Below are 26,822 nucleotides of genomic sequence, written 5' to 3'. Positions count from 1 at the left end.
TTAATGATAGATTCTACCAATTTACCAGGAACAGATGTCAAACTGACTGGCCTGTAATTTCCTGGGTGCCCCCTAGATCCTTTCTTAAAGATTGGTGTGACATTGGCCATCTTTCAGTCTTCAGGGATGGAGCCTGATTTCAGGGATAAGTTGCATTCATGCCAATAAGGTTTGCTTTGGCGGAGGAACTTCAAAAGACTCAGACTCTTTGTTTGCCAAAGCAGTAGGTCGTTGTAGCTGACCAATGGCATAGAAACAGAGAGAAAGACAGGGAAGACTTCTCTAAGAATATAAATGCTGAAGAAAGAAAACAAAAGAAATCCCAAGTGGTGCAGCAGTCAGCAAGTTGAGACCCTAGGGGCAGACCACTGCGTTTCTGTTTATCAGACTCCGAATGTGACTCTGCAGACTGCTAGGAAAGGCTTTTTAAAGGCAAACAAATAACCTCTGTAAAGCCTTTTCAAAGAAATAACAATCCATGAGCATCAGCGCTTCCCACATAAGTACTTTCTCACTGCTCTCAGGGTGAGCCATGAATGAGTCTGGTAGTTTTCCACGGGCACTTTCCCCATAGATATTTTTGCACTGACGTAAAGAGCAGGTCAACTGATTAGAGCTCCCTTCCACACCTTTCAACAGAATGTTTCTTTTTTAATGAGGATAGTGTTATGCTTGTTATATGGAAGAAAACCTTCCTCATCCTTTGAATGATTTGCAGATTACTTTTTTCTTGAACCTGACTACTTTCCCTCCCTCCCTCCCTCCCTCCCTCTCAAGCAAGCTTCCCTGATTTTTTCACTTCTTCTCATGACCAAGAAACACAACCAAGGATGGGACTATGTTGATGATGAGGCTGGAACATGCAAACAAGAAGCAAAGCGTGATTCCAGGACTGAGATTACAAGGGCCAGGCAACAGATTTGACTCCTGTAGTAATCATGCCCCAGAGGTAGCTTCTTTACTTTTCCTCTTTAGCTGAAAGGCAGCTATTTGAGAATAAAGGGGAGAAAGCACTGCACTGGAGGATGCAACATCAGTGAAGGTCAAATCCGTGCAGCGGGTGACCTGTTTCTGCTATCAGGATCCCACAGGGGGCAGTGTGGTCTAGTGGTTAAGATCAGGGCGACTCTAATCTGGAGAACTGGTTTTGATTCCTCACTCCTCCACATGAGCAGCAGACTCTTATCTGGTGAACCAAAGGTATAAATCCATACTCTTCTCTTCTTCTAAATTCTGTGCATCTCTGTGTAGGGCAGTGGTTCTCAACCTGGGGGTTGGGACCCCTTTGGGGGTTGAACGGCCCTTTCACAGGGGTCGCATAAGACTCTTTGCATCAGTGTTCTCCATCTGTTAAATGGAAAATGTTAGGGTTGGGGGTCACCACAACATGAGGAACTGTATTAAAGGGTCGCGGCATTAGGAAGGTTGAGAACCACTGGTGTAGGGCAAGCAGAAATTCAACCCTGGGGGATCCTTATAGTTTAGAACCCATCTTTTCATATGCCCCACTACCAAAGATATTACCAGGCACTTTGTCCTTGTGTAATTCATTTTTTTTACCATCAAGTCACAGCTGAGTTATGGTGAATCTCATAGGGTTTCCAGGCAAGAGACATTCATAGGTAGTTTGCTATTGCCTACCTCTGTGTGATGTCCCTGGCATTCCTTGGAGGTCTCCCATTCAAATGCTTGCCAGGGTCAGGGCTGAGAGTGTGTGATTGGCCCAAGACATCAAGGAAGTTTCCATGGCAGAGTAGATATTCAAACCTGAGTTTCTGGGATCCTAGTCCCACTTACCAGATGTCAAAGTTGAAAGACCAAAACAAGAGAATCTCAAGGAGATCACTGTGAAGCTCTTCTTCATTCCCATCTCACATAAGACAGAATGGGGTGGGTTTGGGTGAGGGAGAGGTGAGCCTGTTGACATGAACCTACAATTGTGATGGCGCCTACTCCCTCAGGTAGATACAGAGGGAATCTTTTGGTAAAGAACATGAGTATTGTAAAAGGGAATTCTCTGGTACAAAATGCTATTATTTTAAATAAGATTCATAGGCATAAAATATTAATAAAGATCAATATGGATAAATAAATGCAGTTAACTGAAACCAGTACTTTGTGAGCAGTTTAAAATGGGGCCTCCATTTCCCATCTGGCCTGGGGCTGTTATCGGCTTTGCACAGGCCAGATTTTAAATGTCAAACTGGGTGGTGTCTTTCTGGGACCGACATGTACACAATTGCTGAAACTCTGCTGACATAAACATTTAGGAGTGGGAGTAACATTGATTGGCATAGCATAGATGACAGGCACCTATTGACAAACCAGGAGCATTGATTATGCAGGAGTGAGGCTTCTAAGAGGTGTTACATGCTATACTTCCAGCAGGATGGTGCTCTTGAAGGAAGTCTTATTTGAAAGTGATCAGAGTTCACAGGATATATGTTGAATGCCTGTGAGATATTTTCAGTACAATCCCGAGAAGCGTTATACTGTCCTAAGCCATGGACTCAGAATGGTGTTACACTGCTTCATGCTACACTGTTGGGATTCAGTCCTCCCTGGGAGTAAGCCCTACTGACAAAAATGGGCCTTTCTTCTGAGCAGGTTTGCTTAGGCTTACTTCCTTGACATATTGAACTGCTGAACTGTTAATATTGAATAAAATCAAGGGCAAACTGAAACACAAGACCTCAGGAAATATTTGTTCACAGAATTCATCAGAAGAATTTACTTCAACTGCCTATGGAGTATGTATTTTATGGGATATGCAGACGATCTCATAGGAAACAACATCTTGCTTTAATACTTCGAACTTTGGTGGTTTTTGTTTGTTCGGTTTATTAGAACAAGTCTGTGTTGCCCCCCCAAATCAATTGCATGCTAAACTTTAAATACAATGCCACATACAATTTGGATTGCCCCATCACAATAAAGAATACAAGTTAGAAGTACAAAATGTAAGGAAGGATAGCAAAAGCTGTTAGGGGCTCTTTCATTCAACTTGTCTACAAAAATCAGAGTCTTTCTTCTTCAGAAGGTCCTGACTAAAGGAGATAATATGATCAAAATATATAAACATGGACAGCAGTTTACGTCTTCACATGGAACTGGAACTAGAAGCCAATGAATAAGAATCAAGGGCAGACTGAAATGCAACCAATTTCAGGCAACATCTGTTCATGCACCATGGAATTTGTCAGAAGGATTTACTTTGAAAGGACTCATGTTTACGAAATCCCAAAATCAGGATTGTGTCTTTCTAGCCAATCAAGATTCATTCTATTTTTTAGACAATGGTATGGAGTCCAGAAATATATTTTGTCACACAATTTGATATTCCTGTCAATAATCATCAGGCATTATAATAAAAAACCAAAGCGTACCTATTGTCTGGACTTTTACATACAAAACGAGAAGACAGATGCGGTATCTCTGTCCCTCTCGCAACAACTTTTGAAGTCAGCTGTCTTTTTATCGCAAGTGAAACTGCAAGCAAAACTCTTGATTCCAGTTTGCTAGGTTGGGTGAAACGAGGTTACCAAAAGTGACTGGCCATCTCCCAGGCATCCAGCTAGCCACTGCTATCCTAAGTCATAGACTCCTGGCATGGGAAATGCTGAATTCCAGGGGTCCCCAGTTCTAACTCTAATAATATCTCTTCAACATTTCAGAAGCTTGGTTTAATAGGATGTTATTTTAATCTGCACAGCCAATCAGAAGTCCTGCTGGGCAAAAAGCCCACATAGCCCCACCCACTTTCTAAAAGCACTTGGCAGGTGCTAAGAAAGGTCCTGGTTGGGGCCATGGGGCCCGAGGGCACTGTGTTGGAATCCCCTGCTGGACTGGTGGGATTCAAATAATTTAACAACCGGTTCCGGTGGTGGGATTCAAACAATTTAACAACTGGCTGTTTACAAGCACCATTTTAACAACCGGTTCTGCCGAAGTGGTGCGAACCTGCTGAATCCCACCACTGCCCTGTTGTATTCCATTCATACCTTTGCAGTACCAGATGAGATATACAGTTGTCTGTCTTAAAGAAGTTATTCTTCCCTAACAGTTAAAATGTATTCACTTTTTGGGGAGGGCGGAGTAGGCATTACAATTTTTCAATTTGCTGACAGCTTAACAGAGATCCGTTTCAGTAAAGAACCGCTGCCCTTTGGCAAAAAAATCATGCCTCCTGCCTCTTTGCAAGCTCATGAAGCCTCATACGTACAGGAGCAATGCAGCCGGGGAAATCTGGCAGGATTCTCCTAGATCAGCACACACCACATTCCCACTCCCCTCAAAACTACAACCAAACAGCAATCCCCTTGCGGCTCCGCCTCCGAGTCCTCTGCCCTTCAGACATGGGCAACGGCAGGAGACATCAAGAGGTCAAACTTAATCAGTGGCCGGGCAATCACCAGGACCTCCTCGCTGAGGGGGTTGGACTTCAGGTTCACACTCTGGAGAGACTCCATTGAGGCCAGCTTCTCAACAGGAACCTCTGCCGAAAGAAGAAGGGAGAGGAGGGGGTCCAGAATTAGCAATAGCAAAAATAGAAGCCAGGAGAACGTCAACTTTGTAGACGCAGAAAAAAATTCTCAAATGATATACAATCATTAAATCTCCAGCTAACCCCTCCCTTCCAAAGCAGTATTGGATTGGACAATAAGCCAAATAATTCTCAAAAACAGTCATGAATTTGGAGCATGAGTTCATGAGGACTCTGTGGGGGCCAATGTTTTGACTGGCCCATCTGCAGCAAGAAAGAGGAGGTGTTTTGCCGGTTGCAAGAATGGAACTGCCAGTGGCACATCAACTTTGCAGGCACGGAAGAAGTCCTAAAATCATTAAAGGCCCACATTAAATCTCCAGGCCGTTTTTTTTAAAAAAGCAGCACCAGGTTGGATGACTGACCAAGTGTTCTCAAAAACAAAAACAGTGATTGCTTAAGAACTGCAGCTCAGAGACTTATGCAAATTATAATCCCTACAGCAACCCTGTTGCTCCAAAGCAATGAAATGAAGTTCTAAACAAATGTAATCAATGGTGATTTATAATTAATGAAGCTATGCACATATCCATATTTATGAACGGTATTCAAAAGACTGAATAATTCCTTTCCCTCCCCCTCTCCCCTTTTGTCCTGGAACCCAAAGGCATCCTTGCACCATGAAGAAGTTTTAAAAATATATGTAATTCAACAAATAAAACATATCATGAGTATAAACGTCAGGAGAGAGAATACATTCAGATGCCAGGCTAAAACACATTTAATCCAGCTTGTTACAATGGGCACAAACACAGCTTGGCTGTCATGTGCCTGGTTTCTCCCCCTTCTGTTCACAAACAAAGCATGACAGAAGGTTTCTGGCCTCCAAGATTCATCTGCCTGTAATGTCTAAACTCAAGAGTTGGCTTCCTCAAAATAGGCTGAACTTGCAGAGGAGGCAAGCTTACTCCAGTTTACCTAGTTGCTTGCTATGGAGGAACAAACCTGCTCTGACTTGCAGGTCCTATTCCACCTCTACCCCTCTCCCAGAGGTTTCCAATGCCTCCTGGAAGGGTCTCTTTCTCTCTCTTAGAATCATAGAGTTGGAAGAAACCCCAAGGGCCATCAAGTCCAACCCCCTGCCATGCAGGAACACACAACCAAAGCACACCCGACATATGTTCATCCAGCCTCTGTTTAAAAACCTCCAAAGAAGGAGACTCCACCATTCTCCTAGGCAGTGAATTCCAATGTCGAACAGCCCTGACAATCAGAAAGTTCTTCCTAATGTTTATGTGGAATCTATTTTCCTGCACCTTGAATCGATTACTCCGTGTCCTAGTCTCTGAGGCAGCAGAAAGCAAGCTTGCTCCCTCTTCGATATGGCACCCCTTCAAATATTTAAACATAGCTATCATGTCCCCCCTTAACCTTCACTTCTCTAAACTAAACATTCCTAGCTCCCTAAGTCTCTCTTCATAGGGCATGGATTCCAGACCTTTTACCATTTTGGTTGCCCTCTTCTGGACACATTCCAGCTTGTCAATATCCTTCTTAAATTGTGGTGCCCAGAACTGAACACAGTACTTTAGGTGAGGTCTGACCAATGCAGAGTAGAGTGGTACAATTACTTCCCTCAATCTAGACATTATACTCTTATTGACGCATCTCAGAATCGTATTGGCTTTCTCAGCTGTCATATCACACTGCTGACTCATGTTCAATTTGTGGTCTACTAAGACTCCCAGATCCCTTTCACATGTAGTGTTGTCAAGCCAGGTGTTACTCATCCTATATATCCACGCATTTCATTTTTTCTGCCTAAGTGTAGAATCTTACATTGATTTCCATTGAAATTCATTTTGTTAGTTTTGGCCCAGCTCTCTAATCTGTCCAGATCATTTTGAATCCTGCCCCTGTCCTCCAGGGTATTAATTTGATTAACATGCCCTCTATTTCATTATCCAAGTCACTGATAAAAAATATTAAATAGCACTGGGACCAGGACAGAACCCTGGGGCTCTCCACTGCTTATTTCTCTCCAGAATGAAAATGAGCCATTGATGAGCACTCTTTGTATCCGACCAGTCAACCAAATTCAACTTTGAGGCCTTGCCTCAGCATCTTTCGCTTCCCAACTCCTGGGCACTCCTGGTGACAACGTACTGCCTGGTGTGCCCCTGGAGGAAAAGCCGCTTGTCAACTCCGAGTTTTCCCTCTCCTAGCACCCCCTTTTTAAAATAGCATGTCCAAGATGGTGGAGATCTATGTGGTACATAGAACTGCTATCAGCAGCCAAAGTTTAAAAAAATTATTAAAAAGAAAATATTTACAAGTGATAAGACAAGGACCAAAGAGCATTGATTTTAAATGGTTCTAGCTGGAAATGAATTTGCTATAGGCAGCTGAAATGCTTACGTAGGCAAGCTTAGACGTAACTGTGAAATTAAGAAAACTGAACTTTGAGAGAAAAGATACTATGTTTCAGAAAGGCAATGCTATACTTCTTTCTCTAAAGGTTCAAGGCTGTTACTATGGAAATGTGGCTGAGCTAGCCAGCAACCCAGATAAGAAGTAAGTTTAGAAAGTCAGCTGAGAAAACGGGGCGGAGAACTGTAGAAGAATCTTCTGTGCATGTACTGCTTGCTGGAGCTCCCTTTATTCCAATAGAGTCACTCCTATTTCAAGAATCTCGACAGCTGTGGTTTATTGAGACTCTCACACCAGACACACAACCCATTTGGTCAACAAATGCACACTTTTAGCAAAGCACCAAATTGAGCAAGCGATCGGAAAGGCTTGAGACAAAAGCAATTCCTCTGTCGCTCTCTGTATACATGCCCTATCAGATGTTAGACTATAGGACAGGATCTTGAGTTTAGGATGTTATAAATCTCTACAGAGTTTCCATTAGCTGGAAGTCTTCTCCAGTTCCCTGAGGCAGCCCATGGTCCACCGTGCCAATCTTGGATGGCGAGTCCACTGTGGGCTTGCCAGCTAAGGCAGCCACCCCCTTGCACAGTGCTGACTGCCTCCCCCAGTTCCAATCTGGGCAAGTGAGCCTGCAGCATCTTTGCCAGCTGTGTCAGTCCATTTCAGTGCCAACCACTTCTCCTAGTGCTGTTCTGGGTTGGTGAGGCTGTTGCATACGCACCAGCAGAAGAAGCCCCCCTTCCCAGGCCAACCACCTTCCCCACTGTCAATCTGGGCTGGTGAGGCCACTCTGGGCTTGACAAGTGGGGTAGCCAGGAGAATGATGGTTCTCCACTGGGGAGAAAGACTGGGCACAGGTAAAGTTAAAGGCCCTTTGGGCACTTGTGGTTTTTGGCATGGCTGTGTGCTTTGCAGAGGAGTTTCTCCCTGTTTTCTTGTTTACATACGTGGAGGTGTTCTGCTGCTTCCCCGGAGACTAGCCTGCCCACTGAGGAGAATGCCTCTGGGTTTGGGTGGTTGTTTATGATTTTTGTTTTTGTTTTTTAAAAAGGCTGTTTCTTCGATCTATCACTCCTGGGATAGATTGAAAGTGCTTAATTTGAAAAGCAGGGGGGGAGGGGGGCTGTCGATCCTTTGCAAATGCTACCAGAACTGCTCCTGCATGGGCAGGGAAAGATGTGGAGAAGCAGAAAAGCTGAAGGAAGCAAAACACGTACCACTCTGCACTGCTTTCCCTGCACATGCGGGGAGGGGGGTTGTGCTTTGCCCATTCCTGGAAACTGTGGGGCTTCTCTGATCTGCCGCATGGTAAATTCTGAAGAGGGGGAAACGTGCACAGTTGGGAATCTAATGGCACCTAGAAGGTAATGGATGCTTGACTTGAAAAGACCAAATGTGCACAAAAGGCCAAAGTGAATTTAAAATAAAAGGTAATATGTGATGTGAAAGTCCTTTACCTTAAATCCTGGTGAGCAGCTGCCTGTCTGAGTGGACAATGTTGACCTTGACAGACCAATTGTTTGACAGAGTATAAGATGACTTTGTGTGTTCACCTCCGCCCACATTTGTCTTATATAAAACCAGCTGTGAGTGGTAATGCTTCTATCTTCTCTTTCAAAGCGGTGCTGCTGTAATTCACAGTAAATTACAAAGTCTTCTTGCTACATTCAGAAATCTATTTTGCACTCGCCAATTTTGTTCTGCTTCGTCTCTTGCCTGGTAAATGGGTAAAGGGATTTGAACTGACACGCATTTCAGGCATGACATTTTTAATCTGGAAATGTTGCTGACCGAGGAGGTTTCCAGCTGCAAAGAGATGAACCCTTCGGGGAAGGCGAAGGTCTGTCACTGGGGTTTTGCTGACAAAGCCAATGACAAGCCAGTGATATTGCCAGGGAGGGAAGTAGGGAACATTTCAGCCCCCACATCAATATTATTACAGACCACCACCTGATTCACTTCAGCCCTATTGCTGAATCATGTCTTCAAACCATGAGGATAGACTCTAAGGCAGGAGTATGTCAGGGCACTTGGAATGCCACATTTGTAGTTGCCATCAACCCAAAGAGTGACAGGACTACTTCATGCCTTGTGCATGCCAACACTAAACATGTAGGATTGTCTCTTCCAGTCACTGTTGAACCTTAGCCAGCCTTTGGAAATTTGGAGTGAGGGATGACAGCAAGAAGGCAGAGAACATGGGGAAACAGCAGGGAAACAGAACCTGATTCCGCATTGGCCAAAAACAGCGGTGTGAAAACGGTGTGAAAACAGTATAAACCCTTTTACACCGTTTTAAACCCTTTTACACCATTTTCACATCGTTTTCACACTGCTGTTTTTGGCCCATGCGGAATCAGCCAGAGATAGAAATAAAGGGGGCTCCAGCTTTCCACTTCAAGTGGCTATTTGCAGGGAGGTTTTGGCCTTCTGTGCACTTACTGTTTGTGGCATGGCTGTGTGTGTGTTTGCACTGAGATTTCCTGGTGGTTTTCTGTAACTGTAACCTTTAATAGGCATAATTCAAATCCATGGGGATGAATATAACATTTACAATGAATAACAAAGAAATCACTATAAATAACATCCAGTTATAGTAATCCATATAATTTATGCCTAATAAAGGTTTACTGTACTGTACTGTAATCCATATAATAAAAATATTCATTCAAAGCATTAAAATACAACATGGATAAAATGGTTAGACCAATTAAAACAGCACTTAATCAGATAGTACATTTAACTGGAATGTAGATAAAACCCTTATTTGTCTAAAGTTAGCAATGTTAATAAAAATGAAGTTACTAAAATAGAAATCTGCTTATTTGATCCTGACAATAGAAACTGAATTTTTAGAGCATTATTAGAGGAGAATTTTCTCCATAATAAGGATGGAAGAAATGTACTGCAGGGCTCATCAGATAATTGGCATTCTAGAAAAACGTGAGAGGTGGTTTTCTGTTCCAAAGGGAAGTCTCTAGCTGTGAAGTATTCCTAGATGAGCAGGGCAGATCTGCCATTTTGCCCGCCGGCTGCTGCGTTGCATGGAAGGCGGAGGAGATAGATATTTAGGCTTGGGGTTTATTAATTGGCAATGATCTATATTTGATTACTTAAGAATTAATATAGGACTGTTTTTAGAATTGTATTTACGTGGTAGTGTTTTAATTAGAATTGCATTTGAGGCTATATTGGCTTTAACCTTTGATTTTAAGCTGTCCTGTGTCCAACTTTGGCCAGGAATTGGGCAAGGTATAAGTTTAATTAAAAAATAACAATAATTAATTTTTTAAAATAAAAATGAATTGCTTTTTGCAACCCCCTTTTGGTGCCTTTTCTTTGTTTCCATCTTAGGTCTTGCATTATCTCACTAGATTAAAGATAACTAGATAGACCTTCACTGCTAATGTCCAAAAAATTCCCCTTCAGATCGCTCTTAACGTAGTGGTGGAGCTATTGCCCGCCTGCTGCTTCCTTGTTTCCTTTTGGTTTGTTTGCGGAGTTCTTTTTGCTGATTTCTTTTTTGCTGACTTCTGCATTACTTCACTGGCACAGTCTTTTGCTCCATCATTAGACATTTAGACTTGGGAAGAAAAAAGAATTCCTTCTAATCGATCTCAAATGGTGGAACACGGGCAGGAGAAAGTGGGGAGGAGTGAGAAAATCTGAAGAGATAGTAACGCATACCATCTCCTTCACTTTCCCTACAAAGGCAGGGGAAAAGTTGTACTTTCCCTGATTTTGGAAACGATGGGGATTCTCTCATCTGTGGCACAGTGAGTTCAGGAGCAGGGAAAACGTGTGAGCAATTGAGAATCTGAACTGAAGGTAATGTATGCACAAAAAGCCTCTAAGTCAGTGCTGCTGGCTGGTTCAGAGTGAGCTCCTGCAATACGAAGCCTTTACTGTGTCTTCTCACTCTCTCCCTGGCACAAGTCTCATAACTCAGGGGAGAGCGAAATGGCCCAGGCTGCTTTGTCTCACACTGGGCACAGAGAGCAGAGATGGTGAAGGCAATAATGGGTGCTCAGGCTTTCCACTGCAGAAGCCTGCTCTGAGTCAGCCAGCATTGTGAAGTCTCTCTTCGGCTCATTCCGCACATGCAGAATAATGCACTTTCAAACTGCTTTCAGTGCTCTTTGAAGCTGTGCGGAATGGCAAAATCTACTTGCAAACAGTTGTGAAAGTGGTTTGAAAACGCATTGTTTTGTGTGTGTGGAAGGGGCCTTTGAGAGAAGCCTGTGTGCTCTTTACTTATTTCTCTGATTCCTGAGACACAGCAGCTCAGGGAACGGAGTGAGATTGCCAAGGCCTTTGGAGAGCAGGTTGGCCATGAAGAAAGCGGGTGGGTGTGTTAAACAACCACCACTGAATTCTGGACAACTTGCTCTTTTGCCAGGTGGCTTCCCTGGTGGTGGTTTTACTTTCTCTTCTTTGTACCTGGCTTGGTCTCCTCCTGGCAGTAGCCCAGGTGCAGGGTGGAGAGTGCACAGGTTGCAGAGAAAGGTGCATTTGGAGGGAGGTGATTGGAGAGGCTGGGCCCTTTTCTTCCATCTCTGGCACAAGTGAGGCTCACAACTTACCCATTCTCCAGGTGCTCATGGGAAATATGGGAGAACTAGCAGTAAAGCCCACTGTAGGATAAGAAATACAGCAGGCCTAGATAGGGTGAGGGGAGGGGAGGTAGGGGCCTGGAGGGATTGCTGGGGGTGGGGGAGGGCAGGGAGCTTTTGGAGCCCTGGAGCAGCAGCAGCAGCAAGGCAGAGAAAGAATTTCTGACGACGAATCCATCACCAGTAAGGGAGAAGGTTTGTGTGTCCTGCTTCCTTATTGGTGGAGGATTTGTCATCAGACATTCTACTCGGCGCTTTATTATTGATAAGATAGAGTGGAGAAGAGGAAAGCCTCTGAGTATCACTGTCTAAGGTTAGTACTGATTGTACACAAACTGTTTTTCAGGAACCGCAGGATGTTTTTCTGAAAGTCTCCATTGCCTCCTGGGTATGCAAAACAACTGTCAGCTGCGTTAAACGCGTGACTGTCCATGAATGTACTGACATCAGTTCACCGTTGTCAGTAACAGTAAGCAATACAATGGTTGACAACACAAGCATTAAGTTGTCTTGTGGTTTTTCAGACTTTTCGGGACACCTGTCTGCTACCAATTTGTTTGCCAACCATTTCTTAAGAACATTTATTGCATGTCAGCTCTGATAGGCATAAGATGGCTACAATTCCCATTTCACCCCCAGATTCACTGGCTTGCCCTGATTGAGTTCTCTTTTAGCTGAACGTTCCCAAATAATCTTAACGCTTCAACTCCCAACACTGGTTTGGGGAGAACAGCAGTGAAGTGTGTCTAAACACCTGATATGATAACAGAGCTACAGAAAATATTGACCATGACCATGCTACGTAATCAAAGAAGATTAAGCTGTCATCTGGTTAAACTTTCTGAAAACCAGTGAGTGTCTATTAAGATGAGCAGAACAGATTTAAATCTGCAAGCGAAGAGAAGAGGCTTAGACCTTCCCCAATACATCATTTTTCTAACATGAAATTACTCCTTGGGATGCTATTTGCCTAGTTGTGGAATTATGATGTGTTGATCATCACTACACATGCAGACCTGAATGCGATAGATACCCTCCCCCCTCTGCCCGCCCAGAGCTGTTTCAGGTCAAGAAAACCAGGCAGGGTGGAAAGACCAAAGCAGCTCTCTCTGAACAGTGTGGTCTGGCTTCAAATTGGGCCGGCATACATCTGAAAAGCACAGAAGTTCAGAGAATAACCTGAGGACATACCTGGGGAAATATAAGTTAGGCCCTTAACGAAGACAATATTTAAGTTAAATAGATGGTATCGGTATCAACCATACTCCCTATATGTTCATGTGAGTGTCAACAAGCAGATGAAAAACAAAGCATCATAAGACACAGTTCCTTCATTTATCAAATGAAAAACAAGCTTTACTCTGCTTCCTCTTTGGTTGCCAATTAAATAAGAGCTAGAATCTTGAGATAATATTGTGGAAAACTGTCCAACTATTTTTCTCGCTGAAGGCATAATGCAGTGCCAATCATGTGCAGTCAGGGCAACACGTGTACACTGAGCACATATCAGCATGAATGTGACCCACTTGCTCCTGGCAAAGTCCCCTACAAATATGCAAGGAGAACCAAGAATCCAGACAGAGAGGAATCATAAATGAAGTTTATTTGGGGGAGGGGAGGGATGGTAGGAACAACTGGATTGAAGAATTTGCAAACTCAAGCAGTCAAAATAATATTGAATATTCAATACAGAGGCCCATACTAGAAAGTCATCGTTAAAAGACCAACATTCCAGGCATACCACACCCAGAGCAACCTATACTGTTCAGAGAGGGAGAGGCAAGAAGCCAGACAAGGGAAAACAGTTCTGTTTGTGCAGATCTGATAACTATTTTACTTCCTATGGGGAGCAGTGATTTCTGAGAAATCAACAATCTAAAAATATTGATAGACTGGAGAAGAAGGGTGTCAGAGACATGAGTTGTGTTAAATCTGTCCTGGCAGGCAAAATGTTAATTTGAGGATGGATTCTGTCTCCACTTATAGGTCAGCTTTGCAAAGTATTCTTTTCTTTCCCAGGTTGAAAACAGTAGGGACAATGCTGGCAGACAGGCATTCCACCAGAATGGTTGAACTAAAGGAGAAGAAAGACCCAGGGATTGATATTTCCAATTAATGAAAGAGAGGCGAGGCTTCAGGTAAGAAGAGGCTTGTTTGGACTTGTTTATCTCACTGAATAGGCTGGCAATTCAAATCATCTAAATTTCTTTACCTTCTGACCTGGTTGCAAGCGACGCTAATCTGGGTATAGATTTTTGCATGGCAGGATGATAATTCTATGAAGACAGACTGCATACTGACTGCTTAATGATCAAATTAATCTGAAACAAGATTTGTTTCTTACTGAAACTATTCTCTCCGCTGGCTCTTCTGCCTTTAATGTGGTCAAGGGAGAACAATTATTTATTCACTACATTTTTATTGTGCCCTTCCTCCAAACTGCTCTTGGTATACATCTGTTGCATCACCTCAATTTTATCCTGTTGGGGAATTGTTTCCCTATTTGGGTAATAAGCAGAGTGAGAGGAAAGACCAGGAGACTTTTGCTGTGATTATAAAAGAAACTTTACTTAACTAAATCAGGGTAGGGTATACATGGAATAAACACAATAAATCCTTACTATTCTAGTACAAACTTAGTTGCAGGACTTAGGCACATGTGAGCCCACATGTGGCCTAGGCATTCACCTCTTAAGGTGAATCCATCTTACAGGTAGAAAGAAAAACCTCGTGTGTGTGCATTGTGCTCAGTGTGAGAGAGAGAGTGTGAGACAAAGAAACATAGGCCGCTTCCGCACAGAGGCAGAAGCAGTCGTGTCGGCATAAGCTACGCCGACCCGACGACGCTGGGACCGTCCGCATGGACGGTCCGGGAACCAGCTGGGACGACGGTGCAGAGCTGCGCCGTCGTCAGAGCGACTCACCAGTCCCGCGGCCCTCCGGCACATTGCCGAGGCCAGGGGACACGCCCACCCGCCCTGCGCTTGCTGCAGCGTCGCAGGGCAGGGGGGCGTGTCCCCAGGCCTCGGCGAAACGCTGGAGGGCCGGGGACAAGGTAAATGAAGGGAGGGAGTGGGGGGGGGGGAAGCACCTGGAAGCCGTTACCGTTCGCACGGCAGTGGCTCCCAGCCAGCGTTTCCAGGAAAGTGTGCTTCCGAGCGCACTCTGGAAACGCCGGCTTGGTGCTGGTCGGGCGGCGCGGCTGCGCAGCAGCTGCACCCCCTGTGCGAATGGCTCCCTGGGGATGGCGTTTTTGCCGTCCCCAGGGCGCCATACAACGCCAGTGCGGAAAGGGACATAGTTAACTTTATAACCTCTGACCTACATGCTCTGCCTCACATAAGCAATGTCGATTAACTGCCCAATGACTAATCAATGAATAGATAGCAAGATAACTCACTAGCTAATTAGCATGAATAACCTCACTAGCTAATTAGCATGAACACAGTTAACCCCTTGTTGTCAGGATTGTGAAAGACACTTGCAAATCCTAACAACTCCCCTGCAAGATAGGTTAGGCTGAGAGACTGACTGGTCCAAGTCTCCACTTCAAGAATGATGGCACAGTGCACATTTGAAACTGGATCTCCCAGAACCTAGTCTAACACTTTAACTGTTGCTCAGAACAGATGGGTTCATGCAAAGACATGGTTTCAATCTCAAAGAGAGGGGAATAAAACATATCCAGGACCATTACTTCAGAACTGATTCTCTCTTATCTCTTCAAGGTATATTGCAAGAGCCAGTGTGGTATAGCCGCTAAGAGCCGGTGGACTGTAATCTGGAGAACCAGGTTTGATTCACCACCCCTCCACATGAGCGGTGGGGTCTTAGCTGAAGAACTGGGTTTGATTCCCTGCTCCGCCACATAAAGCCTGATGGGTGACCTTGGGCCAGTCACAGTTCTCTCAAAAACTTTCTCAGCCCCACTTACCTCACAAGGTGTTGTGGGGAGAGGAAGGGAAAGACTTTGTAAGCTCCTTTGAGACTCCTTATGGTTGAGAAAAATGGGGTATAAACCCAAACTTTTTCTTCTTTCTTATACGAGACCAATGAGATTGTTCTCTAAGCAAATAACAAAGGCAGAACGTCTTCCATTTCGCTAAAACGGACTTTCAGATCAAAGGTTTGTTTTCAAAATCCATTAGCATATCTTCCCATGAATTAAGATGAAATGGTCCCTTTATACCACACAATCCCAATGTACTGAAATTGTTTTCCATTCAGCTTTCATTTGCGTGTGTCATTAACATGAGTGGGGGCAGGGGGGAAATAGTGTAATTTTGCTTCTCTTCTTTAGCAGTGCTCAGGTCTAAGGTTGCCACTGACCCACAGCAAGACATTTATTCGTGAGCTCCTTGAACTTGAAAACTGCTCAAGAGCTGAATTAGATCCATGAAATGCATTTTTGTCTAATGGCTTTGATCATTCCTCCCTCCCCCCCTTCCCATCCCAAAATAAAGAATTCAAAGAAAGCAAAAATATGAGAGGGGGCAGATGATTGCCTTTTATTTCACCTTCAAAGGACAAACTTGCAATGCTCAAGCACAAAGCCCAGAGATGTTGTTCCTTCAGTGCTTAGCAGGAAATCAGACAGAAGGAGGCCAAAGATAGTGTCTGTACAAAAGAAAAAAAAATCTATGAATGCTTTCCCAAGGCTTATGTCTGATTGTGTATTTATATTATGGCTAATGCCAACCAGGTGGCATTTCAATGCCCTGTAGATAATAAATCTAGATGTGGTGATGGCATAGGCAGCAGATGAAAAGACAAATTCCCTTGAGGTAAACAGGTCTATATTTCCTACTTAACTTTGTACAGAGCTTTCAAGAAAAACGACTAAGAGACCAGAGACCAGAATCCCTTTAACTCACATCAAGGGCTTTGACAGTCTCCATCTCAGAAGATTTTTCTTCCTTCAAATTACACAAATATAAACAGACAACCTGCTCTTGAACTCACAGAGCTATTAGGGTGAATTGTCATAGTACAGCCTGTCTCATTTTATGCACTCCTGCCACAAAAATACTGACTAAGGGAGAGCTAGACAAGAAACATGAGGAGCTATACTGGGAGATATTCTCCGTTCCACCTTCCAGAGGGCTTTAAAAGGGGGTTAGACAGGTCCATGACTAGACATGGAGGACTGGCCCATCAATGACTTTTAGCTATGGTGACTATAAGTAAGGTCCATATTTAGAAGTAGCAAACCTATGACATCAGTACTAGGAGGAAACATTAAGGGAAAGCTTAGGCCTATGCCCTGTTTGTCAGCTATATTATGTTGGACTAGTAGAACCACTGGTCTGATCCATCAGGGCTCTTCTTACATTCCAGTTGCTCATTCGGGAAAATCCCAGAAGCCCAGATTGGAAGGATTTCATGACACACTCTCATTACTCACAGATGAGAACATGCCAAGGATGGAGCTGCATTTTCCCATCCCCTTCATTCCCAAGGTGACCAGATGGTCACCTTTGTGATCCGGGACGGAGAGGCAGCGGCGGCACACGCGCGCGGCCGCAGCAGCACATGGGCTTCTGGGGCTCGCTGTTTGCCGCCCTGTCACAGGGCGGCAAACGGCAAGCTCCAGAAGCCTGTGCGCTCCTGCGGCCGGGCGCACGGGAGGCTGCCGCACTGCCTTGCACCCCCAAGGCAGTGCAGCAGCCTCCCCACAATCGGGACAATTTGTTGAACCCGCGGGATGCGGGACAAATTGTCCAAAGGTGAGCCGGTCCCACCAAAAGCGGGACGGCTGGTCAGCCTATTCATTCCACCCATGATCAGCAACTAAACCTTAGATTCGGCAAAGGAGCATCCTGTTTTGATCCTACCCTTAAAGTACAGCATTAAATCACAGGTTTGGAGTATTAAAAAGAAACCAGCGCAAGTTCACCAGGAAAGAGCAGTATGGATTTACATGCTTATATTTAAGTATTTAAATCCATACCACTTATATTTTTATTCCCCTCCACCAAGGGCTCCTTTCTCTTCTCATTTGTATCTTCACAACAACCCTGCGAGTTAGGCTAAGCTCCAACAGAGTGACTGCTCCAAGGTCACCCAACAAACTTCATGGAAGACTGAGGATTTGAACTTGAGTCTGTCAGATTTTTAGTTTGACACTCTAACCACCACATTGTGTTGCCACCAGACTTTCAAAAACACAGATTATTCATAAGCTGTATTTGTCAATGCAAAAGGACAGGGAGTGGCACTGTGGCTCACTGGTACAGCAACCGCTTGGCATGAAGAAGTTTGGGATCTCCATTTTAAAAAATAATCAAATAATAGATTGATATGAAAGATCTCTAACTGAGACCCGGAGAAACACTGCCAGCCAGAATAGACAATATTGATCTGGACAAACCAATTGTCAGCTCTGATAAAAGGCAGCCAGATATATTCATGTAAATATTCTGTAGGGGGTGTGATGGACTGCAGAGGAAAAGTTAATTTTAAGTGCAGGTTTATGTGAAAGCAAAGTATTGTTTACAATGAGGAAGAAGCCTTGAGAACAGGTCAAGCCACCTGATTGGCTGCGGCATTCTGCACTCTGATTGGCCTAATGGCTTGATGATGCAGAGTGGGAGAAGGTAAACTCCCTGAGCAGAGTAAGTTTAAAGGCTTTTGGACTTTAGAACTCTGGGAGTTAGAGCTACCTGCCTTAACTGAGCCTTTAAAACATAACATCTCCGAGGAGAGTAGTTCAGACAAAGAATGTGACTGGTTCTACTTAATTCAGTCTGTGTGAAAGCAAATAATATAATAAACAGACTGAAAGAACTGGTGGTGGGTTTATTGAAGGCCAAGCTGAAGGTGGAAGAGTGTATTTCCACAGGGGCCATATAAACCAGGGAGAGATATAGCTTCCAGGAAGAGGGAAGAAGAATCCCTGAGCACCAGTTAATTTGGGGTTTTGGGTTTAGCTTTATTTTCTCAAGAGTGTTTTATGTTTTAGTTAGGGTTTCTAACAGAGAGTGAGGGTGCTTTGGTGAAGTACGAAGCCTATGTTAGACCCAGTGTGTAATCCATTAGCCAGAACATCTTGAGTATAAGGAACTGTACCATCTTATGACACAACTGAATAACATCTAAGTTAACTAAGAACTGAAACTGAAATATATTAAGCCTTTGCTGTGCCTAAAAACCAAATACTGACTCTCTGTGCCACAGCTCTTATGTATATATAATTTTCTCCTGCCTCCTCCATTCTTTCCCTCCAAGTTATTTGTCTCCCTTTCCCCTCTCCTCTCTGTTAATAAACCTTTATTCTGTTTTAAAATATGCCTCAGTATTTTTTTTGTCTTATAAAGGGGCTTGCCTAGAAAGGTTTAAAATAATTTTAATGACACTTCTGGAATAATTACAGGGTTGAGGGAAAGTGCTTTCATAACAAAATGTTACCATATCTGAAGCATCTCAGTCCCTGAAGGGGAAAAGGTGAGAAAATCTGACAAGGCAGGTCAGTGAGTAATTTACCTACCCGAAGAAGTTAAAAAGGTGAGGGGGTCTATCTAGCCATGATTGTGTGTTGCATCATTAAAGTTGTACTTTAAAGAGTAACAACATTTATTCCACCATAAGCTTTCATGAGTCAGAGGCCACTTCTTTGGATGTACGACTCATGAAAGCTTATTCTGTAATAAACTCTGCCATTCTTTATGTTACCACTTGATTTTAGTTTTATTATGTGTAGTCATGTGAGTCATGTGACTCAGTGGTCAATGTGACATGCATACACTTTTCTTTAACAAACACAGTTTCAGGAGTGGGCAGACTGGCTTGGGGCCCAAGGTGTTTAACTCTTTCTCTGCAAAGAACTTCCTCGTGTTAAGAAGCTCCTCTCATACCTATAAAATTCCAAAAACAGCACAGAGGGCAATAATTTGGAATATATACATGGTGGCCAAGGGGTCTGTGTGAAGGCTAACCACTCATCTCCACACAGTGCATGGTATTTTTTTATTTTTGGAGTTATGGGCCACTCTTCCCCATATGGGCTCAGGGCAGCATATATTAGTATGTGTCATTAAAAGACAGACAATTCAGTTTCTGGTGTATTAACCCAAGATGCTAAAACCAACTTCATTAAGGGGGGGGGGGGAAGGGGAAAGGGATAAAAGAATGGGATAGGGCAAGGGATAGGGATAGGGAGGGCAGCTCTGATGGAAATGCAGTTGCTGCCCTCAACCACAGGCCTAGTGGAATAACTCCATCATAAAGGCCCTGTGGTTTAGACTTTCAGACTAGGATCCAGGAGACCCAAGTTCACCCCCCCCCCCCCCCGCTGTGGAAGCCAACTGGATGATCTTGAGCGAGTCACACATTCTCACCCTAACCTACCCCACAGGGTTATTATGTGGGCTGAAACAGAGGAGAGGAGAATGATATAAGCCTAAGGTGACCAGATTTTCATCTTTTTAAAGCGGGACGCGCACGCACGCGGCTGCAGGAGCGCACTGCCTTCTGGGGCGCTCCCCGGTTTCCCGCCCTGTCACAGGGCGGGAAACGGGAGCGCCCCAGAAGGCAGTGCAGCAGCCTTCCAAAAATCGGGACATTTAAAAAACCCTGCGGGACGTGGGACAAATTGGTTAAAAGCAGGACTGTCCCGCCAAAAGTGGGACGTCTGGTCACACTATATAAGCCACTTTGGGAGAAAGTGATGTAGATACACATGAAGTAAGCAAACCACCAAGTAAATAAACAAACAATTCTGTCTCAAAGAGTCCCTCCCAAAGCTGTTTTTCTTGAAAACAAGAGAGATGGGTCAGGGCTCAGTTCTATATGCTGGCGTCCAGCCTCTTTTACACTGGGATTGCAGATGTACCAAGGCTATTAATCTTTCTGTCATAAATAGATCTGTTGCTTTATGATGATTCACCCTCCTCTGAGACACAAGCTTTAGACGGCACAGGGGCCACCTAGTAGAATCTGCAAATCCTAACAATCAGAACAAGCTTGGAGAAAAAGGTTTGCCTGGCAATTCTCTCTTCTACTTTTCCAGACAGTTGCATCGACTCCCTCTAAACTTCGCCGGAATGAGTGACAAGCTTGCCTGAGGCCAACAAACTGCTGGGAAAAAATTAAACTTCCTATAACGAAGCAAATCTGATTTGTATGGAATAATGCCTGCAGGATATACTCTGTGTGTTATTAACAAGCAGTCAAAACTTTGCCACAGAAAGGCAGCAACTTGGCTTTCTTCCTGTGGTTGCCGGGGGCTGGGATTTTGGACTTAAAATTCTGGCCACCTTGAAACCTCTTAAGGAACCTCAGAACTGGCAAGTTTTTCTGGACCTGATGCTCATGCCATGAATCCAAGGTAATGAGGGATTCTATTGCTTCTGCAGGAGAGAAAAGTAATGAAGCCTTTTGGAAAATCGAATCTTTTATCTAGAGATATCAAAACACATCATAAATCCCTTATTTCAAAAAGGAGCATACAGAGAAGTACCAGAAGAGGTGGGTGGCTTCACGGGGATATATTTGAGTTGGCTTTCAAATATGTGCATTCAACAAAAGCAAGAGCCCAGAGTGCAATAATCCCCCCCCCCTTCATTATCCAAGCAGAAACAGGATGGTGTGCTGCTTAAGAAACATATTCAAATCAACTTGGGGCCTTTCCCCACTTCTCCTGCTGCTGCCGTCGCTGCACGCTGCTCTGAGCGCGCGGCATCCCTGGTGCGCGTTTGGGCGTCCCCACGACCGCGCTGCGCGGGGTCATCCAAAGGCGCCGTGTTTGCCAGCACCAGGGATGCTGCGCGCTAAGCGGGCGCAAGAGCGGCAGCGTTGGGGCGGCTGCGCTGTTGCCGCCCCTGACGTGGGGAGTGCAGTGGGACCCCGCGCTACTTGCGGAGAGTAGCGCGGGGCTTAAGGTAAGTGGAGAAAGGGCCTTGGAGTTAATGGTTAATTTGTACTCTGTTTGCACAGGTTAAGGCAATACTGCCTTACCAGGTAGAAGACATATCAAGTGATACAGCTGCAGATCAAGTGTTTCTATCTAATTCTCACCTTGTCAGGCCAGCAGTGGAAGGAGGGGCAACTCACATATTGGCATGAGTCAGTTGGCAGAATAAAGGGACTAGATTTGAGTCCATTAGCACTTTAGAGAACAACAAGATTTCTGGCGTGTAAGCTTTTGAGAGTCACAGCTCCCTTTGTCAGAAGGTATGGAGATTTCTGACAAAGGGGAATTTGACTCTCAGAACCTTACATTCCCGAAATCTTGTTGGTCTCAAAACCAACTTCTGGACTCTAAACCAAGCTTCTGGACTCAAATCTAGCTCTTCTACTGCAGACAAAGGAACAGTTCTTGCGACTGGTAATTTTCCATGAGGAAGAATGGGCAGGGTCTGAAAGGCTTTAAAGGGTGTGGTGCCCCCAAGTGGTGGAGCACCCTCTTGGGCTTGTGCTATTGCTTGGCCCTCCAGCACCTGCCGCCCCTGTTTGGTCTCAGAAGTGAGGGAAGAAGGCTCACTAACTGCCTCTCCCTCAAGGACTACGCAGTTCCCCAGACTTGGGAATCGCAGGCACAGCTTCTTCCTTGGCCATGACCCTCCCATCCTTTATACAATGTTGGTCCACCTGTTGAGCCTTCCCTGCCAGTCAGGGCCTTGTGGTTGGGGGCTAGCCCGCCCCTCCTTGTCCACAATGGCTGTTCCTTCTGCTCCTCTTGCCCTGTTCCCGCCCTCCTTACCCTCCCTCTGCCCCACCCCCTTCCCTGCCCTGACGCCAAGGCCTTGCTGGTGTTATGGGCCTTGTGTTTGCTTGGGGCGTGTCTCCTGAGTCCTCCAGCTGGCCCATGGACCTCCTCGGTGCTGCCCCTGCAGTGGTTGCCCTCAGCGGTGGGATTCAAATAATTTAACAACTGGTTGTTTACAAGCACCATTTTAACAACCAGTTCTGCCTAAGTGGTGCAAACCTGCTGAATCCCACTACTGGTTGCCCTGCATCCCTGCCTGGGCCTGCAGTTTGCGCCTCTTACCTTTGGCCAGTTTGTCCACAGCTGCCCGCCTCCACCCCCCGAAGCCAGGGCAGCTGTAAACAGCATGTTTCACCCTGTCAGCGTGGTGTAGTGGTTAAGAGCAAGTGACTTCTAATCTGGAGAATGGGGGTTGATTCCCCACTCCTCTACATGAGTGGCAGAGGCTTATCTGGTGAACCAGATATGTTTCTGCACTCCTACATTCCTGCTGGGTGACCTTGGGCTAGTCACAGTTCTTCAGAACTCTCTCAGCCCCACCTATCTCACAAAGTGTCTGTTGTGGAGAGAGGAGGGGAAAGGAGCTTGTAAGCCACCTTGAGTCTCCTTACAGGAGAGAAAGGTGGGATATAAATCCAAACTCTTCTTCTTCCTATCCTCCCCAGCAGCTGAAAGGGAGGGATGTGGAACATCTGGCCTGACAATGTTTCCTTGTCACAGCTGGTCCCCATGCATTTGAAGATTTCTCTAGGGGGGGGGCTTGCTGGCGGGTGGCAGCTTCGAGTCCCGGGCAGCAGTGGCTGCCTCGGTGCTGGATCCAGCTGCCATCCCAGGACAAAGGGAGGTCTCTGATAGAGGCTGCAGAGAGATTTGGTGGGAAATCACAGCAATTCTGGGCTGCTGCAAGGAGACACAGTGGGGCAGGCAGTTACTGCTAAGAGCAGGATGAAGCATCTAGGGGGAGCAGGAAGTCTCTGGGGATCTGCCATAGAGTAGTGGATCTGTTGCCCTGTACAAGTGTCCCTATTCTTCCGCATACTACCGAAGCGCTGAAGCTCTCTCCCCAGGGATATACATGTTGTAAATAAACAAATGAAATGTATTGTCGACGGCTATCACGGCTGGAATCACTTGGGTGCTGTGTGGTTTCCGGGCTGTATGGCCATGTTCTAGCAGCATAAGCTGCTAGAACACGGCCATACAGCCCGGAAACCACACAGCACCCAAACAAATGAAATGTTTGGAATAAAAAGTAATATCACAAAAACAGCACAAGTCCCCTGTGTTCTCTCCTCCAAAGAAACCAGCGTGAGGTAGATGGAACTCACAGCAGTCAGAGAAGCGGGCAAACATATCAGGATGTCTTATTTGTTGGAGAAAAGAAGGCTCATGCACAGGGGCAGGAAGCAAAAGTCTCTTTCATTTGAGAAGTCAACTTTGGGAAGTCATTAATAGTCAGGGCAGGGGCAAAGAAATCCTGGGAGGCTTCTCTTGCTTTATGCTCTGCTGCCCATTCTCCACCCACGAACTGTGGATGAGCAATAGGGGAGCAGGTTCCTCATGGAGTGATGCTTTATCAGGAGCCAGGCCATATAAGTGCTCAAGGTACCACCTATGGGGGGGGGGGAAGGGAACAGCTGGAGATGACCTGGGGTTTCAGAATGGATCCTCGTAAGTCTTGCTCATTTATTGTGCTGATCACGATTCTCTGAATGAACAGAACTTAAACTAACTACAGCTGTGATGTCCATGAGCAACCCATGCATTAATGAAGCATTGCTTTTTGCATTGCAGTCCACTCCCATTTTGTGGACAGTTTGACATACTATTGCTTTGTCATCTGTACTTTTCACTTTCCAGAGCGATACTCTATTAACAAGGCAGTGAAGGCCTATGCCACTCCATCAAACACCCAGTGGTAGTCCATTACCAAGGGAACAGCTTTACTGGCATTGGATTCTTTTAAGTGTGAGCAGAGGGCACCATAGGAAAAGAGGAGAGCTTTTCTTCAGATGCCCTTATGGGACTCTGGAGTGCTTCTGCTGCTCTAATTATTCCTCCAAATACTGCTTACAAAAACTACCCTCACTAGGGCACTGCTTAAGGGCTGTAGCAGCATCCTGAGAAAGAGCACTCACACATCTGTTCTTCTTTGAGGAATTAAAAGCTTTCTGAAAGCAATTAGCCAGATGGAGTGTGGCAAGGGCCAGCCATTGAGGACAGGTTGTTAAAGACAAGTTATAAAAAAAAAAACCTTGTACATGCTGTAGATAGCCAATGTTAGGCCAAAAGATGAAAGTTTTTAAAAAGACAAACATCTTCAGCAAACGACAAACCACCCAACGGGGAGGTGCTTTCCAACTGGATGAAAAATTATCATTCCAACACAGAGCTGTCACAGTGCTTTTGAATTCAAAGACTAGTTCCTACCAATATAGGTATTTAATTCAAATGATCTGACAGACACAGGTTTCATAAGCAAAAGACCAGACCATCTTTTGTATTATCAGCATCCCATTACCCTCACAACAACTAAAATGATGGGGTGCTCCTTTTGGAAGGGGGAACAACCCTTTTCTGCACTTAACAACACTAATGAAGACATCAACAGCATGAAGTTGTAATTTCTGAGCATGAATACTGTGGGTTGGCAGGATGTCACTGCAAAGATGCGGAGAAGTCCAGGGATGGCTCCAACATTTCCTGTAGAAGTGACAATTACCCAGTAAATATCATATTGATTTCTTCATTCTGTACATGAGTGGTTTTGACATAGTGCCCACTGAAATCAGCAGGGGGGAACAAAGATTGGAATGAACCAGTCGTTCAGCATTGAAGACATAGCCTGGAAACATTATCCTAAGGATTCTGAACGCAAAGACCGGTGTGTTATTTAGTGTGATGGATCACAATGTTAAAATAAAGATTTGGATGATATATGCCCAGACTCTAGCTGATATCAGTGAAGTTTCTGTGCAGAAACCATACTGTTTTGTTTGTATGCCCCCTGAATGCTTCAGTTATATGGGAACTGTTCAGACCAACAGGGGAGTAAGATGAACTTATTAAGGTTGACTACATAGATAGCTTATGTGGGAATGTTTCCCGTTTAGCAGCTACAATCTTAAAATCATGACCTCAGGATACAAATCACAAAAGAAGGGAAGAAGTAGTTGGGAGCTCTCCATTTGATGAGATTTTGCCATCAAGCCTTCAAACTTCTTTTACTATAATTGTAAAATGCAGAAATTAAAAAAAAGATTTTAAAGTAAAATGGAAAATTCTGTCAAATAAGAAAATAATAATAGCAACAATAGCAACAATAGCAACAACAGCAACAACAACAGCAACAGCAGCAACAGCAACAGCAACAACAACAATAATAATAATTTGGATTTCATAGTCCGCCTCATCCCCGAAGGGCTCTAGGCAGTTTACAACAACAGCATCCATAATCAATAATTAAAACAACAATTAAAAACCCTTAAAATTCAATAAGCAGCGTACCAATCTCTAAACAGAGACAGCTTAAAAATCCCATATTGGTGGCGCCTGCTCCTAAGGTCAGGCGGGGGCTTGCATCTATTGTAAAGCGACCTTGACTATTTAACATTTTGGCCCATTCAGATTTCTTCAATGGCATTCCCAGGACCATCATTATATTGTGGGATGCAGGATATTACTTATCTGAACGCATGAAGCTGCTTCTCCTGAATCAGACCAGTGTGTCTGTCAAGATTAGTCTTGTCTAGCCTGATTGGCAGCAGTGCTCCAGGGTTTGAGGTAGAAGTCTTTCATATCACTTTCTAGCTGAGCCTTTTCAACTGAAGGAACCAGGGATTGAACCGGGGACCTTCTGCATGCAAAGCCGGCATTCTATCACTGAGCTGCTTGGTCAAATACAGATTATCTGAAAATTCTAATGGGGACCCTTGAAGGGTTTACACAGGGCTTCTGAAGCAACTAATCCTGCTTTGATCTCCTGTTCTGGATGATGCAGGAGCCTTGCTTAGAGAGGCAAAAAATAATTATCTGTATTGATGCAATGTCTGATAAAAAATTCTCTACAAAGTTAATAAACTCTGAGAAAAGCATACAATCTTGCCCCGCCAATTATAGTGCAATTGTTATACATGGTAGGCTGTGGTATTAGGATGGGAAAGTACACAAGGGAAAAAAACCCTTAATTATTCACAATTAAAGGGGTTTTTTTGTTTGCCACATAATGATATTAATTCCAGCCCCAACAGGAAATGACAACTACCAAAGAGTTAATTACTGGGCCTTTCCCCCTCACTCATTTTAAGCCCCGCCACGGTCCTCAAGAAGCTGGGGTTCGCCGTAGCCTCTAATGACAGGGCGGCGATAGCGCGGTCGCCTGGACAGCTGGCCAAGCAGCCGCTCTCAGCGCCAAGGTATCCCTGGCTCTTGTAAACGGAGCCTTTTGATGACCCCGCACAGGGATGCCGTACTTGTGGTGAGTGGGGAAACGCCCACTATTACCAAGACTCCCAAGCTGTAGCAATTAGACCCTCGATAGGTGTGGAAACACGTTAGTTATTTCTATGGTTCTTATTTGGTCATGCAA

The 26,822-nt window shown here is 44.6% G+C and overlaps 1 protein-coding gene across 2 annotated transcripts in view; it reads right to left on the bottom strand.

Moving 5' to 3' along the window:
* Positions 1–2,824: 2,824 nt before the first annotated feature.
* LRRC20 (leucine rich repeat containing 20) overlaps positions 2,825–26,822 on the bottom strand; it is a 113,439-nt gene continuing 89,441 nt past the window's right edge. For both annotated transcript variants that reach the window (XM_048506662.1, XM_048506663.1), the window contains exon 4: positions 2,825–4,495. In XM_048506662.1, coding sequence (XP_048362619.1) covers positions 4,350–4,495 — 146 coding nt within the window. In that variant the 3' untranslated portion in view covers positions 2,825–4,349. The remainder of the gene's footprint in view (positions 4,496–26,822) is intronic.

Source organism: Sphaerodactylus townsendi, linkage group LG08, assembly GCF_021028975.2.
Source record: "Sphaerodactylus townsendi isolate TG3544 linkage group LG08, MPM_Stown_v2.3, whole genome shotgun sequence".
NCBI classification, from domain to species: domain Eukaryota; kingdom Metazoa; phylum Chordata; class Lepidosauria; order Squamata; family Sphaerodactylidae; genus Sphaerodactylus; species Sphaerodactylus townsendi.
This window is presented reverse-complemented; position numbering and strand designations above follow the sequence as displayed.